This window comes from Sceloporus occidentalis, unplaced genomic scaffold (assembly GCF_023333645.1).
Source record: "Sceloporus occidentalis isolate IW3139 unplaced genomic scaffold, rSceOcc1.0.p SCAF_71, whole genome shotgun sequence".
NCBI lineage: Eukaryota > Metazoa > Chordata > Lepidosauria > Squamata > Phrynosomatidae > Sceloporus > Sceloporus occidentalis.
This window is the reverse complement of record NW_028317051.1, coordinates 4,590,294-4,608,631: the sequence shown is the minus strand read 5'-3', so window position 1 is coordinate 4,608,631 and position 18,338 is coordinate 4,590,294. Positions and strand designations below refer to the sequence as shown.

Sequence of the window (18,338 nt, the reverse complement as noted above, 5' to 3'; positions counted from 1 at the left end):
GTTTAGGACATCCAGTTTAATCAGTACTCAACCATGTGTGGAGTTTCATTGTATGAACAAATCAAAGTATTTAAAAGTAATTTGTGTTCGTGAAAATGTTTGGTTTCATAGTTCTTGAATCATTTAAAATTGTGTGTGTGTGTATGTATGTGTATATGTTCCTCAAGATAACATAAAATGGATCAGAAATACAGCGTAGACATTGCTAAAGTTGTATATGACTGTAGCGGGAAACGGCTGATCTTTAATGATTTAGCTTCGTAGACATACAGAGGCCCTTTATCAGCAACCATCCCTCCTGTGTTCCAATGGCACATTTTTGTGTGTATAAGTATGTATGTATGTACTTTTTTTGCTCTCTAAAGGCAGTTAATGATGGTCATTTCTTCTGTGCTTTACTTTGCAAGGTTTTGACAGTGAGGATTGTGCATCCTTCTGGGTGAGATTTATGGATATATATAAGTGGGGCTTGGTGTGAAAATCTTAGAAAAATTCTTAAATTATATACTAATAGAGTCCTCTTTCCTTTTAAGCAAGAGATTAGCTTTAAAAGAAACACCTGTTAAAATAAAGGAGGATGGTTTCTCTAATTAGATCTGCCCTGGAATTGAAGTTCAGCATCAGGTTTGCCTCAGTCCTAGCGATCATGCATCCACTACAGTTTTTCTTCTAAGACGACAGGTCTTCCTTGCCTGTGGACAATTACACCATGCTTCCCAACAATGTGTCTATTCTTTGGCGGTTAGGAAATGCTAATCTCTAAGGAGCAATGTGATATCCTTTCAGCTGGTTTACAATGTGCAGAACGAATCATTCAATTATTGTGAGCTTCTCACAGTCTGAAATGTGTTAAGGCATTGGGAATAGCGCATCAGGAGTCAATCTGTGAAGATAACTTGAAAAGGCCATCACAATCTCTGCCTACTAACTGCATGCATTTCCAGGTGGAGTCATTTCTGGAAAGGCTGACTGCTGCTTTTATCAGAGGTGTTCTGAACATCACTGCAGATTATCTTGTCTGAAATCCTGTGCTACTGAGAAAGTGGAGTCTTCAAACAGAGGTATTCAATCTTGTGTGCCAATGATGGGGTCATCCAGTTATCACCATCCAATAAAAAAAGGTGACAAGATTATTTTCCTTAGGTCCCGGAGCAAGTCTGGAAGGCCTAGATGCCCATGCCTGGGACTTCAGTGTGGCAAGTATCTTTTTTTCACCTTTGCCAACAATATCAAGGATGGTCCAGAAAATGACAAAAGACTATTCCTTTGTTATTGTTATTGCTCTGGTCTGGCTGTGGAACATGTAGTAGTCAGAGCTGGTGAGGATGTTGCTAGAGCCTTTCTTTCCTCTGCCTGTATCGCCAGATCTACTTAGCCAGAGTCCAGTGAGCTACTTGGTCCCTGAAAAACTAAAGTTGACAGCATGACTATTGAAATTCTGATTCAGAAGGGCTTTTCCAATCCTTTCATCGCTTCACTTAAGCTGACTTTGTTATGAGAAGATCTGGAGGAAATAATTGTAGGGGAATTTCACCATTTGCTGTATCATCTCTGCCATTTTTTTCTACAAGGTGAGTTTGTGAAAGGTCCCTTTCCCCCTACCATCAAGGTTCAGGTTGCAACCCTCAGCATTTTTCTTGACCGAAAAATAGCTGTGAAGGCAAGGGTTCCCAAAAGGGGTTTGATGCTGGTTCTCAACTAGTTGATGTAAAATCAGTGTAAAGTCCAAGCTTCTTTGTGTCTGCTGACAGTCAAGACTTTTTTTTTATTGCCTTGAGTGAGATGCAGGCCCTTTCCAAGAGGGAATTGTTTTTGAAGATCTTTGAGGAGAAGATTACTCTTATTCTGGTTCCAGGGTTTGTTTCAAATGTTGCTACCAGCTTCCATCACAAACAGAAGATCCCCTTTCTTCTGCCTCTATCCTTCCTTAGTTCTAGAACACAGCAGCTAGAAAGGAGTTTCTTGATGTCCTTAAAGCCTCTTCTACTAGATCAATTGTGGCATCCTGGTCATAGGTAGGGAATGCAAAATAAGCTAACTGGGTTGGACCTTCGGAATGCATATGAAAGTTAAAAGAACTACAAACGCACCTGACATCTCCTGCTTTAGAGAATAAATCCAACCATGTTGAAATTGGTAGACAAAGAAGGGTCTTTGGAGTACACCTCTTGCTTCAAAATGTAAGTTTTGGTGCAGATATGCTTCCCATCTCATAAAGCTAATCTTTTAATTTAGCTTTATAAAGCACTACCATTTAAATTCTATCCTTTGTGGATGCAGTTTTTGGCATACAAGACTCTATGTGCAGTTGTTTAATCTGACCCAGTGGAAATGTTTGCTTTCCTTCCACCTGGACAGGAGTGGTTGGGGCTGACACAGAAAGGGAATTTAAACATGCATGGGATGGGCGTAAAGCTATCCTGAATCTAATATAAGATCAAGGACTCTGTAAGATCTGAGTCTTACATCCAGAAAAATGGGCAGACTAGATGGGATCAATTAATCTTATCTGGCATCAAATGTTTCTGCCTACTCACAGGATTGACCACCCCGCTACCAAATTTGTTTTAGATTGGGTAGCCCCTTATTTCTTTTTATCATTCCTTAGGGACAGAGATGTACCAATTGATACCAGTTGAAGCTGCAGTCCTATATAATCAAATAGTATTTTGACTATGGTGTTTGCTACATTTTGAAATTTTGTTTTTTGCAGAATTGAAGCTCCAGAGTTATGAAACAATATAGGCAAAGAGAGAAGCAGGGGACCAAAGCCTTGGAGAATGCCAAGGGTCCAGATGAATCAAAGATAAAGGTAAACTGTTTGAAGAGATATGAATTGTTATTGTTAACTTTTTTTTTTCTTTTTTCTTTAATTGCTTCTTGAAAAGAAAAACTAATCTTGTGATTGAACAAATACGGTAAATTTGCAGAGATGCTGTCAGAAATATTCAATGCGTACTGGCTAGATGATTCTAACAATCTAACATAAAATCTACTACTTTAGCAAATTGTTTTAACATATTAGCCCTTATTTTCCTGTGTGCCACTTACAATTTATTAATCTTACGTTGTATATATTTTAATTGTAATGATCCTGTTTTATGGAAGTTTTGACAAAATATTCTGATGTATAGCCATGTGATGGCTTCATTAGTTTTTTCCTAATTGTATATAATTGTATCCCGCCCCCCAGGCACTGCTAGAAAGAACTGGCTACACATTGGATGTAACCACAGGGCAGAGAAAATATGGAGGTCCTCCTCCAGAATCCATATCCTCTTGTGCTCAACCTGGGATTGGAACAGAGGTCGGTACCAGTGGTTAATTCAGTAGCTTAGTGTCTGTCGTCTTTTATTGTTTTATAATTCTATGGTAGTCTGACATTAGAAGCATCGCAGTTTGGTTGGATGTTTAAAAACCATTGTATTTTTTTTAAGCAGGTGTTTGTGGGCAAGATACCCAGGGACCTATATGAAGATGAGCTGGTACCTCTTTTTGAGAAAGCAGGTCCGATTTGGGACTTGCGTCTGATGATGGATCCACTCTCTGGACAGAATCGAGGCTATGCTTTTATTACTTTCTGTAATAAGGATGGAGCACAAGAAGCTGTCAAATTGGTGGGTATTTTCAGCTCTTGACAACATGCAGCAAAAGTAGGGAATACTTGCTATACAAATACATAAGAGGATATTTTTTGCACTTTTGTTCCCACATCATGGATAGCTACAGCTATTGCTGTCAATTGGTGGGTTACACTAATTCCTGACAAAAATGGGCCAGACAGAGGCACCATATGCACTTAAATTCATATGAAAGCTCTGTGGTCCCTTTATCTTTTCACATTGTTCCCCTTTCAAATGCATGGGGGGATTCTGTTCTAAGTGTCTAATATGCATTCATCTTTAATGGGGCCAAGATTTACAGTAAACTGTCACTTTAATCATAATTGACAGTTTTTTTCTCAATGTTTTTTTTTTTGTCAAGGAAGCAGGACAGCAAGATCTCTAGCACTCCATAATGATGGAAAGCATGGTTACAGTGTAAAATATATTGTTGAAAAGATAGTTACATTAAAGAAGATTAGCTATGAGGTAAGGAATATATCTGTGCAGGTGACAATAAATTACTTATTACATCAATATAATGTGCAATATGAATAAACAAAAAACAATACTTATATTGATTTTCCAGTCTCCATTCGTTGTGTCAAAATCATGTATCAATATATGGAAACAAAAAAGGCGAACGACTTGCAGGTGTAGCGCGATGACGATCCAACACGCAAACGCGTTTCACCCAATCGGGCTTCTTCTTTAAATATTAAATACACATTTATATCTCACCTCCCTGCCTTTCTATTTTTGTACTGATTCGATCCGTGCTCCTGCTGTGTGGACGGCATAACCACTCGAAGAAGGGATTCGGAGAGGGCGTCCTAAAACAACTTGTTCGGCGGGAACGGAGCCGAAACTCCTTTGCTGTATATCTCAACAAGTCAGAGCAAACTTATTGCTCATCTCCATGTGAGTGAAACAACATATAGAGGATACACTTGATTCACATATATTTGCGGAAAGCACTATGATTTTTTTGTTTCTTTTTTGTTTCCATATATTGATACATGATTTTGACACAACGAATGGAGACTGGAAAATCAATATAAGTATTGTTTTTTGTTTATTCATATTGCACATTATATTGATGTAATAAGTAATTTTACTGTCACCTTTACAATTATAGGCGCAACACTTTATTATATCTTGTTTACTACTATAGGTATTTTGGGGTTATCCTATTAGTGTTTGCAGCATTATTTATATTCACACATAATATATTTTTTTTTTATATTTTAAAAATATCTCTTTTTGTATATAATTATTTAATTATACAATATTTAGCGCCTGATCACTATTATCACTATTAATATATCTGTGCCACAATCTAAATTTGGATGAAAGCTTATACTCCAGAGAGCCTTTTTTCTATGTGAACCAAATCCAATGTAATTCAATTTATTCTCTAATGCATGAGTTGGCAGTAGAGTTTGCTGCCGGTTTCTTTTGACTTCCATATGCATTCTGAGGGTCCAACCCCATTGAGCTGCTTGTGCAAGAAGTTGTCAGCTGGCCCTGCATAATACGCAGCTAAAACAAACTTTTGCTGGTGAAACGACTGTGGTGGACTTTAATAATGAACAGGGAGGTTGTTTTAATTGCTGTAACTTAGTACATAAACTATGGTTCTCTGTTACTTGCATTATTCAGCGTGATAAAAGCTATCTAGTTTTCCAAATGCAATCTACATTTAAATCTACATTTGTCATATAATACAAGGCTATCTTAAACAGTTGAAAGGTCTTTTTTGGGGGGGCTGCTAATATACATTTGTATTGCTGTAATTTGTACACAACCAGAATATGATATTGTAGCAGCAGATTTCAAGTTAGTATTCCTGAGTCCCTCACATTGTGACGTTTTAGTTCTCAGCTTGTTTTTTACTCTGTTTCAGTGTGATAACTATGAAATACGTCCTGGAAAGCATATTGGCGTTTGCATTTCTGTGGCAAACAACAGGTTGTTTGTAGGCTCTATCCCCAAAAACAAGACAAAGGAAAATATTCTGGAGGAGTTCAGTAAAGTGACAGGTACTAACTCACGCCCATAATTCCTGGACTGTGTAACTCAGCTTGGCAAGTCTGTCTCAGTTTAAAATCTCTCTGGAAGGCGGTTTACTATTCCTTCTTATGTTAGAAAACAGACTTTTGAATTAGTGTGTATGTGTAATGTGTATATATACAAAAAAACAAAAACTGTCTGCGCTTGTTACCCTAATAAAGTTGGCAACAAATATATAAACTTAACCCCTTAATGACAAAGCCTGTACATGTATCAAAATGCATTGTTTTCAATGGGTTTAGGGACCACCCATTGTCCTTAGGGGATTATATAAATGAGAGCTTTTGTTTATATGAATTGGCCAAAGCATAATTAAGCTCACCCGCCACATCAAGGCACACTCTCAATAGGGTGAGAACCTACTCTCACCTCCTACATAGTGGGCACACAAAACAATAAATAATATTAATACTGCTACCAAAACCTTATTAATGTGTTTTGGGGGAGGTGCAATTAAACCTCCTTCCCATTAACCCCTGGACAGCAAGCTGCAACCAGACTGATGAGGAGCCAACAATCTCAAATATGTGCAAACAGGGAAAAGAAAAGGTTTTCGTGGCAGTATAAACTGCTTTGTGTGCCCACTATGTAGGAGGTGAGAGTAGTAGGTGCCTTGACGTGGCGGGTGAGCTTAATTATGCTTTGGCCAATTCATATAACCAAAACCTCTCATTTATATTATGTTATATATTTGTTGCCAACTTTATTAGGGTAAGAAGCGCAGACCGTTTTTGTTTTTTGTATACATTGCACAGCTAATACACTGTATTTGTGTATTACACCTGTTTGGTAGGCCTCGTATTATACATTTGTATTATTTGAGCCTGAGACTAGCTTAATGTGTGTATATACAGTGGGGCAAAAAAGTATTTAGTCAGCCACCAATTGTGCAAGTTCTCCCACTTACAAAGATGAGAGAGGCCTGTAATTTTCACCATAGGTACACTTCAACTATGAGAGACAGAATGGACAACAAAGTCCATAAATCACATTGTCTGATTTTTAAAGAATTTATTTGCAAATTATGGTGGAAAATAAGTATTTGGTCAATAACAAAAGTTCATATCAATACTTTGTTATATACCCTTTGTTGGCAATGACAGAGGTCAAACGTTTTCTGTAAGTCTTCACAAGGTTTTCACACACTGTTGCTGGTATTTTAGACCATTCCTCCATGCAGGTCTCCTCTAGAGCAGTGATGTTTTGGGGCTGTCGCTGGGCAACACAAACTTTCAACTCCCTCCAAAGGTTTTCTATGGGGTTGAGATCTGGAGACTGGCTAGGCCACTCCAGGACCTTGAAATGCCACTCCTTCGTTGCCCGTGTGGTGTGTTTGGGATCATTGTCATGCTGAAAGACCCAGCCACGTTTCATCTTCAATGCCCTTGCTGATGGAAGGAGGTTTTCACTCAAAATCTCACGATACATGGCCCCATTTATTCTTTCCTTTACACGGATCAGTCGTCCTGGTTCCTTTGCAGAAAAACAGCCCCAAAGCATGATGTTTACACCCCTATGCTTCACCGTAGGTATGGTGTTCTTTGGATGCAACTCAGCATTCTTTCTCCTCCAAACACGACGAGTTGAGTTTCTACCAAAAAGTTCTACCTTGGTTTCATCTGACCATATGACATTCGCCCAATCCTCTTCTGGATCATCCAAATGCTCTCTAGCAAACTTCAGACGGGCCCGGACATGTACTGGCTTAAGCAGGGGGACACGTCTGGCACTGCATGATTTGAGTCCCTGGCGGCGTAGTGTGTTACTGATGGTAGCCTTTGTCACTTTGGTCTCAGCTCTCCGCAGGTCATTCACTAGGTCCTCCCGTGTGATTATGGGGTTTTTGCTCACCGTTCTTGTGATCATTTTGACACCACGGGGTGAGATCTTGTGTGGAGCCCCAGATCGAGGGAGATTATCAGTGGTCCTGTATGTCTTCCATTTTCGAATAATTGCTCCCACAGTTGATTTCTTCACACCCAGCTGCTTGCATATTGCAGATTCAGTCTTCCCAGCCTGGTGTAGGTCTACAATTTTGTTTCTGGTGTCCTTCGACAGCTCTTTGGTCTTGGCCATAGTGGGGTTTGGAGTGTGACTGTTCGAGGTTGTGGACAGGTGTCTTTTATACTGATAACAAGTTCAAACAGGTGCCATTAATACAGGTAACCAGTGGAGGACAGAGGAGACTCTTTAAAGAAGATGTTACAGGTCTGTGAGAGCCAGATATCTTGCTTGTTTGTAGGTGACCAAATACTTATTTTACCGAGGATTTTACCAATGAATTAATTAGAAATCCTAATGTGAAGAACCATGTCTGATCTTCACTGACATTATTATTATTATTATATTTATGTGTACCCGGTTTGAATGTGGCTGCAGCTCCAGCCTTCAAAGAGACGATCCTATAATCTGGCTGGGGCTCTTAATCAGCCAGCACAGCCCTGTCTGCCCAGACGGCACCCGCACAACAGGGGGGATAACACAGGTGGGGGAAACCCATTGTATCCCTTAATCCCACTTGATACATCCCCTGTATACCGATGGGATTTGTGAGGGGATGTGGCTGATGGGATTGGTGATGGGATGTGGCTGATAGGATTAGGTTCGGTGCACAGTGAATGGAGATTGTATATAAATTCTGTGTGTTTGTAATAAAGACAGTTCTGTTTTTAACCTCAAAGCATGAAGTCCTGTCTCATGATTGAGGGAAGTGCTGGTCTGTGACTGCTTTCTTCGGACAGCCACAGCGTGTCCACTTACTGGGAGAGGGAAGGAGCTGACGGGCAGATGTGTCCAGTCTGGGGCACAGGACGATCTGTCACACCTACAATGTGATTTCCTGTATTCTTTCCCCCATTCTGTCTCTCATAGTTGAAGTGTACCTATGGTGAAAATTACAGGCCTCTCTCATCTTTGTAAGTGGGATAACTTGCACAATTGGTGGCTGACTAAATACTTTTTTGCCCCACTGTGTGTGTGTGTGTGTGTGTATATACACATATATATATATATATATATATATATATATATATATATACACACACAGTCACTGGCCACTTTATTATGTACACCTGTTCAATTGCTTGTTAATACAAAAAGTTAATCAGCAAATCACATGGCAGCAACTTTATTAGGTGCACCTTGCTAGTACCGGGTTGGACCCCCTTTTGCCTTTAGAACTGCCTTCATTCTTCGTGACATACTTTCTACAAGGTGTTGGAAACATTCCTCTGAGATTTTGGTCCATATGGACATGATGGCAGTTGCTGCACATCCATGATGTGAATCTCCCGTTCCACCACATCCCAAAGGGGCTCCACTGGATTGAGATCTGGTGACTGTGGAGGCCATTGGAGTACAGTGAACTCATTGTCATGTTCAAAAAAACAGTTTGAGATGATGTGAGCTTTGTAACATGGTGCATTATCCTGCTGGAAGTAGCCATCAGAAGATGGGTACACCGTGGCCATAAAGGGATGGACATGGTCAGCAACAATACTCAGGTAGGCTGTTGCGTTTAAATGATGCTCAATTGGTACTAAGGAGCCCAAAGTGTGCCAAGAAAATGTCCCCCACACCATTACACCACCACCAGCCTGATCCATTGATACAAGGCAGGATGGATCCATGCTTTTATGTTGTTTACGCCAAAGTCTGACCCTGCCATTTGAATGTCGCACCTGGAATCGAGATTCATCAGACCAGGCAAAGTTCTTCAAGTCTTCCATTGTCCAATTTTGGTGAGCCTGTGCAAATTGTAGCCTCAGTCTGTCACCAACAACCATGCCACGTTCAAAGCCTTTTAAATCCCCCTTTTTCCCATTCTGATGCTCAGTTTGAACTTCAGCAAGTTGTCTTGACTATGTCTACATGCCTAAATGCACTCAGTTGCTGCCATGCGATTGGCTGATTAGCTATTTGTGTTAACAAGCAATTAGGTATACCTAATAAAGAGGCCAGTGTGTGTGTGTATATATATATATATATATATATATATATATCACATGTGCTATATGGATAAACGTATTTGGACACCTGACCATTACACCAGGGCTCTGTCTTTATGGACCTTGCTTTGTGCACTGGGGCAAAGTCATCCTGGAGAAGAAAAGGGCTTTCCCCAAACAGTTCCCACAAAGTTGGAAGCATAGCATCGTCCAAAATGTCTTGGTATGCTAGAAGGGACATACCAAAACATTTTGGACAGTGCACAAAGCAAGGTCCATAAAGACATGGTTTGGTGTGGAAGAACTTGCCTGGCCCCCACAGAGCCCTGACTTCAACCCCATGGAATGCTTTTGGGATGAACTGGAACAGAGATTGCAAGCCAGGCCTTCTCTTCCTTTAAATTCTGGAATTTGATTGAACTGTTGTAAGTCTTTTTGCACCATGATATTTTCTTGCAATTCTGGAACTAGAAAAAGGTAGTGTGTGCATCTTGGATGTTATTCTTACCTATAACATAGTATATGCCTTGCAGAGGGTCTGGTGGATGTAATCCTTTACCACCAGCCTGATGACAAGAAAAAGAACCGTGGATTTTGCTTTCTGGAGTATGAAGACCATAAAAGTGCAGCCCAGGCACGCCGCCGTTTGATGAGTGGCAAGGTGAAAGTGTGGGGCAATGTGGTAACTGTGGAATGGGCAGATCCAGTGGAGGAGCCAGACCCTGAAATTATGGCAAAGGTAAACTGTAACCCCATTGTATGCGGCTAGGGAACTTCCTAAATTTCAGTCAGTTTACTCGTGCTGTTTTTTATTTTTTATTTTTTTGCTAGGTTAAAGTTCTGTTTGTGAGGAACTTGTCTTCCACAGTGACCGAAGAGATTTTGGAAAAGGCCTTTTCAGTCTTTGGAAAGCTCGAAAGAGTGAAGAAATTGAAGGATTATGCATTTGTGCACTTTGAGGACAGGGATGCTGCTGTGAGGGTGAGTCTACATACACATTTGTACTAGAAAATTATCATTTCCTTAGTCAAAAGAAAAAGATTGCCAGCAAAGCAGCTGTTTTAGATCCTTGTGTACTACCTTATTGTTTTTACGGTACATAATTTTGATTGTAGCAATAACATAAGTCCAGCATAAAGACATTGGATGAGTTTGGTGTGGAAGAACTTGACTGGCCCGCACAGAGCCTTAACCACAACCCCATGGAACACCTTTGGGATGAACTGGAATGGAGATTGCGAGCCAGGCCTTCTTGTCCAACATCAGTGCCTGACTTCACAAATGCTGCACTTGATGAATGGAAAAAAAATCAAACACAAACACTCCAAAGTCTCGTGGAAAGCCTTCCCCAAAGAGTGGAAGCTATTATAGCTACAAAGTGCGGAACCAACTTCATATTAATGTCTATGCATTTAGTATGCAATGTCATCAAATTCCCTGTTGGTGTAATGATCAGGTGTCCCAATACTTCTGTCCACATAGTGACTAATTAAAAAAATCTTTTTTTGTTTCTTCTAAAACTTTCACTTTTTTTGTTTTATTCCCCAAAGGCCATGGATGAAATGAACAACACAGAATTAGAAGGGGAGGAAATTGAAATAGTGCTGGCAAAGCCTCCTGACAAGAAAAGAAAGGAACGGCAAGCTGCACGTCAGGCTTCCCGTGGTGGTTCGTAAGTATCTGGTGCTGTGGATTAGTTAGTAGTAAGGACTAATTTCTTTCACAAGAAATAATTTTACAAGTACTTGTATATATATTTTTTTACCTTCCTTTTTTAGTTGTACACTTGAATGACAGAGGGGTGAGCATTCCTTAACCTTTGCAACTTTGTGCAACAGTGTAAGCATCACACACATATATATGAGGCACTGGTGCTTTAAAAATAGTAACAGATTGTAACTCAATGACAATGTAAATTCTGGGGTCCTAAAATCAGACATGTAAGAATATAGTCTTCAATTTGACATTTTTAAAGAACCGCTACTTTTTTTGACATTTTTAAAGAACAACCATTTTTTTTATTTGTTATAAATGGTTGCATCTCTCAAAGTCTGTGAAATGGCATTGAAAGACCAGAGGGTCATATTGCACTTAACCTTTCTTTATTAACACCATTTGTCTGAAGCACATGTGGAGCCATGTATAAGAATGTATAAATCTATGTGCTCCTAGCCCCTCTAGGTAAAAAGACCCATGCAATGAAACATGGCACTGCATTTAGATAGAAATATGACCTTTATGCAAAAACTATAAAAAGAGAATCCCCTTTTGTTGCTGTTTGAATATTTCAATGGCCCTGTGTTTGACATGTGATTTTAAAGCAAGGCAAATAATGCAGTGCAGATTTACATCTATAAAAAAATCCTTGATCCTTTTTTTGGCTTGTCATATAACTTGGATGGCACATACTGCTTCCTACTCCTTGCTCTGGAAGTAGCCTAAAGACCTCACTAACAATGCAGTTTTGCTTGTAATGAAAGCTGCACTCACTTGTGGAATCACTGTATAAATACAAATTCACAGAATCATTAATTACATCTTGGATATATATATATAATATATATATATATATATATATATGGCTATATAGATTAACTTTTTTACACACTCGTCATAAACACTTGTGCCCTGCTGATGAAATTGTAGCACATACATTTAATGCATATTATGGCTAAATCCATATCCTGCAATAGACACCTTGTAGACTGCTATTGCAGACATTTCTGATCTACAAAAGTAGCCTTCACTTGGTTTGATAGTAATTCTTTTTTTGCCAGGTATGATGATTATTACTACTATCCCCCTCCTCGTTTGCCACCCCCAGGAAGAGGCAGGGGACGTGGTGGCAGAGGAGGTTATTCCTACCCCCAAGATTATTATGGTTATGAAGATTACTATGATGATTACTACTCGTATGACTACCATGACTACCGTGGTGGCTACGATGATCCATACTATGGGTATGATGATAGCTACCCAATGAGAGGAAGAGGCGGCAGAGGGGGCCGTGGAGGGCCCCCACCACCAAGAGGAAGACCAGCTCCTCCACAACGTGGAGGCCGCTCCAGCTATGCCCCCAGGGGATCTCCCATGGGCCCACCTAGAGGATCAAGAGGCGGAAGAGGGCCTTCTCAGCAACAGCAGCAGCGGGGCCGCAACTCACGTGGCAACCGTGGCAGTAGAGGTGGAAATGTTGGTGGCAAAAGGAAGGCAGATGGATACAATCAGCCAGACTCCAAACGCCGCCAGACAAACAACCAGCAGAACTGGGGGACCCAGCCCATAGCCCAGCAGCCATTGCAGCAAGGCGGTGATTACACTGGTAACTATGGTTACAGTAATGACAACCAGGAATTTTATCAGGATTCGTATGGGCAGCAGTGGAAATAGGCAAGGCTACCAACACCTACATGTATATATAGAAACACGCTCTAGTAGCATTTATGTGTAATTTGTACTAGGTTGAATCTCATCACATCATACTGTAAATACATTTTTTTTCTCTTTAATTTTATTTTTTGGTTAATCATTGGTATCCAGCACTTAAGCTCTAGTAGGATTATGATATTTTCCATAGGGGCTCTGTTAGGTGACAATGGCAGCGATTATATTGACTGTTCCTAGGAGGATTTTTCTCTACATCATACTCCTTGCAAAGTAAATGTTATTGGCTTGTAGGGTCCACAAGCTCTCAGTGTCTGGTTTTACTGGTTTTAGAAGTTTTGTTTTTTTTTCCCCTTTTTAGCGGTTCGTAAAGCTGTTGGGTAAGGTTTAATCATGCTTCGTTTTTAGTTTTTTTTTTGACCATTTCACTTTTACTTTGGCGTATATGCCACAGGATTATGATGTACATAAATCTAAACACTAGTGCTGTCTTCAGTAGTTTTAAACTTTAAACATTTAAAAGTTTCATGTGTTAAATAACTGTATGTTTTGCATTCCTAGAAGTAGGTTTAATTTCTTTCTCTACCCTCTAAAACGTTATTTGAGATTTTTTTGGAAAAGAAAAAAAAAAAACCTCCCTGCCAATTGTTTTGGCTTGGATGCCAGAGTACTTGGCAATTTGTTCTGTGATTGTATTTACAATTTACTTGTTCATGTACAATTTCAATAAAACTCAAAAGGAAAACGAAAACACCCTACTTCAAACAACCTCCTCTATTTGGAAACATGGTTGTATCCTATTAAACAAAGAAAACCAATTCTGAGTTGTGATTCTTGCAAAAAAAAAAAAAAAAAGAAATATTTTCTAAAGTTTGAACTGCATATGTGAGTGATCAAATCAATTTTGCAAATAAAAAAACTGTTATTAATACAAAATGCTCTAGACAAATTTGGCTGTCAAATGACTGTAATGCACTACAAGAGACGCATAACAGCAAGTATAGTTGTTTGTCTCCGTGTCTTGCATGTTTAAAACTGAAGGTTTTATCTGCAAGAAATGAGGCTTTACGATAGGCACCTTTCCTAATGTGTTTAACTTGTGATCTTCCAATGTGTACACAAGTGTTTAACCAAAAGTTTTGAATCAAATTCCCTTTGTTTCACCGCTCCAAACAGACTTATGGTACAGTTCTAAGACACTGACATTTTAGGTGGCTTCCTGGTCTGCCCACTTAAGATATTAAGTACAAAACTACCAAATAGAAGCAATACATTTCTCAGAATTTAATGTCTCTCCACATATGCATACATATTTTTATTTCACGCGAGGATACGTTCCTATTTTATTTTATTGTAAGGATTTTTCCTTTTTTTCCAGGCCGGTATGGCCACATTTTTTAAAATGGGATTGGTCAAGTACTTTCAAGATCTTTATGGGGTGAACACTTCAGGGTAAAGATATATAACAGAGATTTCTTATACATGTGTTTGAGACACTGTACATGCACAGTGGCTATTGATGAAACCAAATAATTGTAAACAATACAAATCTTGAATGATTTAAATCTAAAATACTCCCACATGAATAAACAAAAATACAATGAAATGAGGTATGGTGCAGCTTTTTATTACCAGTGAGGGAAGTTGCATAAGAGGAATAGCTTATAGTATTATAAACTTGTATGGGATATGTATATTGGTGAGACCAATGACTGATTGAAGTTTAAGTCTTTAAAGCTGAAAAAGACGGGTAGACTAGGTGGGCTGAATAGTTCTTATCTGTTGTAAAATAAGAACCGTTATATTTCTATTAATAAAGTTAACTTGAAATTCTACCACTAAGGTGCATTTCTCATGCACCTTTATAGAATCACTTGCTTCTGAGGCTGTAGCTTTCCTTTAGAACTTGTGTAGACTATGGGTAGTAAATAACTTAGAAGTAGCTTTGTCTGTTGTTCCAGTGATCTTGTGTTGTACATGACCTATGCACTGTATACAGCAAGTAACATTTTTCATATATTATACTCCTTCCTCAACCTGCTTATAGGTCTTTTAAAGGACACACCAGGGTCTTTAGTGCCCACTAGTAACTCCTTAGAGGGTAAGACCACCGGATCTCTTCTGTATATTGCTTTGCACTTGAACCCAAACAACATTTCAAGACGTGAGCTGCACAGGTCTTTGTTGTCATATTCCTTTACCCTTTTTCTGTTTTGAATTGTCTGTGCTTCTGTAACTGTTAAGGAAAATATTTACCGTTGGGATAGTTAGGAACTAATTTTGAGGAAAGCAACAGAGGGGAATAGACTTTTGCCTGATCTTAGTAGGATTATAGCTTATATGTACAGTGTAGGTAACTACTAGAATGGAAATAAAAGCTTCTATGAGAACTAAAATGTAATCCCGATCCCAGAAATGATTACCAGCTGATTGTTCCATCCCTTCAACAAAGGGTGTTTCTTCCAAATGATCCAATCTTGACTTATGAGTTACTCTTCCGATATAGAAATGGATATTGACAAATTCAACAGACATATAAAAATATACTAATGGCCATTAACAAATTACAAACAAACCGTTTTTCAGACACTTGAAGAAATGTTGTGAAAACAATTTCTGTATTCTTGCAGGTTTAATTGATCGTAATTCTGGTTCGCTGTTATATATTTTATAGCAGTCCATATAGACAAGCTGTTTTATGCGACATTTTATGCTCAACTGTAATGCATCCAAACCATCATCAAAATGCAACAACCAATCTGTGGGTTTGCTCTGATTGAATCAACTATAAGTAAATAAACTTTTTCATAATTAGTTATCTTAAATGATCTTCAGTTTTGAAGCTGGTATGCAAACCAACAAACAGAACCAGAAAATGTTTCCAGTTCATTGCAACATTTTCCCAGGTTTATAATTGTGATAACAATGATCTCATTAAATTTCTTAGTCATTTAGGATCCACCCTTAAAACAGGCAATGTATCATTTGTTTCCAAAAGGCTTTGATTATTAAATGACAGAGTTGGAAAACTTTTTTTTTTACTTTAATAAATGTGAATACTTTGTGTATACCATACAAAATTCAGTTCTAATTTGATCACTCATTTAAAGCAGTTGTAACAAAACTACATGGATGAATGTTATGTATAAACCAAAATTCATATTCCAAACAGGTCTGACCAGAGGATACAGTCAGTTCAAAGATCAAAATCATTTACTGACCGTGGATTCATATTACCTTTGTCAAGATCTACGTCAAGAATCTGCCATCCAAATTTTCTCCGAATAAATTCTATTTTGTAAATAAAGTGATATTGATTATGTACTTGAAAGTCAACTTGTAAAGTTTCAAATTGTAAACATTTTTACAAATTGAAGGTCCAGTTCAATCTATTTTTTGCATGTGAAATTGAAGCTAGATACTTGACCCTAATAAAATTTGTATTTAATAAACTGGACAAGCAACAAAAATGCTGCCTGCCCTGCAGCTAAAAAGAGGAACATGTCAACCTCAAGTTAATGATAGTGTTACAAGGTTTTAAATGTATCATACATAGTAACGTTGCTCCTTGTTGATTTCAGCTCCATCAGTATAGTTAGGGGTATCCTAGAAAGGCTACACTTGTGTTTTTTTTTTTTATTCCTTACCATCTATAACAGTTTGCTTTTGTAAATGTGTATGTTCATAATCTTTAAGCAGTTTGAGCATTTTAATACCACTTTCCGAACTGTTCCTTTTTTTTTTTTTTTTTTTGTAGAGCGAGCTTGGCATTTGTGGATAATGAGTCACACTAATAGTGTCCTGCTGTATTTACCAACAAGCCTACTTTATAGCACCTTGCATAATGGGGATAGCATTGTGTTCAGGACCAAACAATAGGGTTTCCTAAACATAAATAATTTAGTTTTTATTTCTTACTTATGTCACCAGATATTTTTACATGATTGTTTGCTCAGTGTGGACACACTTAAACGAGTCTTGAAAAAGGATGGATGAGTGCTTTTCCATAGTGGGCAGTGTCACCACCCAGCCCATGGCAGTAGGCTGAACCTGAAATAGGCTGCAGGACATTAGGTGTTTCTGCAGATTAGGATATGTTTGGGAAAAAGCAGTGTACTTCCATAAAGTTTTAAATGCTTTTGCTACTGGCATAACTATGTACATAGAGAGTGCATTTTTATGTAGAACACGACTTGGTTTCAGATACACTGACAATATCAAAAATCCTGAGTGATATTGAAAGCTAGTGTTTTGGTTCCTACATACCACAAGTTACTTTCAGTGGTATTTGTTTACTGCAGTCCTTGAAAGCACCAATTATAAATGTGTAATACTTTTCTAACTTTCAGAACTGTATTAAGATAATATATTCAAAACATACATATGTATGTTGTACTAAAAATGCTGGGATGTCTTAATTCCATCACCAATGGTTTTGTTTCCCCCAGCTATCACCTCTATAAAGATCTAAGTAAGCTCTCAACTTTGCATCAATGGGCAAGAGGCTGAATACACTACTGTAATTTTACAAATGGAAGCACAGCACCAGCAGACAAGATAGCCTAATGTAGTGAAGTATGGTGTAATCTTTCCTGCAGGGTCCAATAAAAGTGTCGCTCCAACAATCATGTGCACGTCAATGCATATTATAGCTCCCCCCCCCCCCCGCTACTTGCCTTGCCACATATATGTTTGATTGAACACATCTCCTACTCGGCAATGCTTGAGTGATAGTTTTGAGGGGCATGTGCACAGATCTCATTTATTAACTTAAATGGGATAATATGCATATTATAGCCCCCCCCCCACTACTTGCCTTGCCACAGATATGTTTGATTGAACACATCTCCTGCTCGGCAATGCTTGTGTGAGAGCTCTGAGGGGCATGTGCACAGATCTCATTTATTAATTTAAATGGGATAATATTCCTTCCATTAATTAGCTACCTGCAGCAGCCAAAACTGGCATGAAACATGGGCTCCACCTTTGTATCAAGTTTTTTTTATGCATAATAAAATCCTTACAAAGTGAGTTGCAGCATAAAACTATTTTTTGTACAGGGATGTAGTAGCCCCTTTCCTTTAAAACAGGGTTTTACTCTCTAGTGTTATCTAAAGAGATTATTCTATTCTGCTATTCTAAGATGTTTATGAATACACAAATTTAGCAGACAAGAGTTTGGGTCATGCTGGTAAATGTGGTACAAGGAAGACTCTAAGCACAAAAGTTGGGGTTTTAGTTAAAGTACACTACTAGCATGGGTCAGCAAGAGAAAAAAAGGAAAAGAGAGCAAGACTTTAACAAAAAATAAGAGACTGCATTTCTCATGCAG

General features: G+C 38.6%; 1 protein-coding gene across 4 annotated transcripts; it reads left to right on the top strand.

Moving 5' to 3' along the window:
* Positions 1–2,728: 2,728 nt before the first annotated feature.
* Positions 2,729–13,012, top strand: LOC149286286 (heterogeneous nuclear ribonucleoprotein R-like). 4 transcript variants are annotated; one of them, XM_089494284.1, is made up of 8 exons: positions 2,729–2,812; positions 3,194–3,307; positions 3,441–3,617; positions 5,509–5,644; positions 10,156–10,361; positions 10,454–10,603; positions 11,173–11,294; positions 12,400–13,012. In XM_089494284.1, the coding sequence occupies exons 1-8, from the start codon at positions 2,732–2,734 to the stop codon at positions 13,010–13,012; spliced, it is 1,599 nt and encodes a 532-aa protein (XP_089350410.1). In that variant the 5' UTR covers positions 2,729–2,731. The 4 variants fall into 4 exon arrangements, with proteins under 4 accessions (XP_089350410.1, XP_089350407.1, XP_089350408.1 ...); XM_089494281.1 differs by having other exon boundaries at positions 2,732–2,812; positions 10,147–10,361; XM_089494282.1 differs by lacking the exon at positions 3,194–3,307 and having other exon boundaries at positions 2,732–2,812.
* The last annotated feature ends 5,326 nt before the right edge of the window (positions 13,013–18,338 follow it).

What these genes read in the sequence shown, in the direction of transcription:
- LOC149286286 (XM_089494281.1), top strand. Translation starts at nt 2,732, where the DNA reads ATGAAACAATATAGGCAAAGAGAGAAGCAGGGGACCAAAGCCTTGGAG. An exon ending in CACAAGAAGCTGTCAAATTG is followed by an intron (nt 3,618 to 5,508) that starts GTGGGTATTTTC and finishes ACTCTGTTTCAG; the next exon opens with TGTGATAACTATGAAATACG. An exon ending in ACAGGGATGCTGCTGTGAGG is followed by an intron (nt 10,604 to 11,172) that starts GTGAGTCTACAT and finishes TATTCCCCAAAG; the next exon opens with GCCATGGATGAAATGAACAA.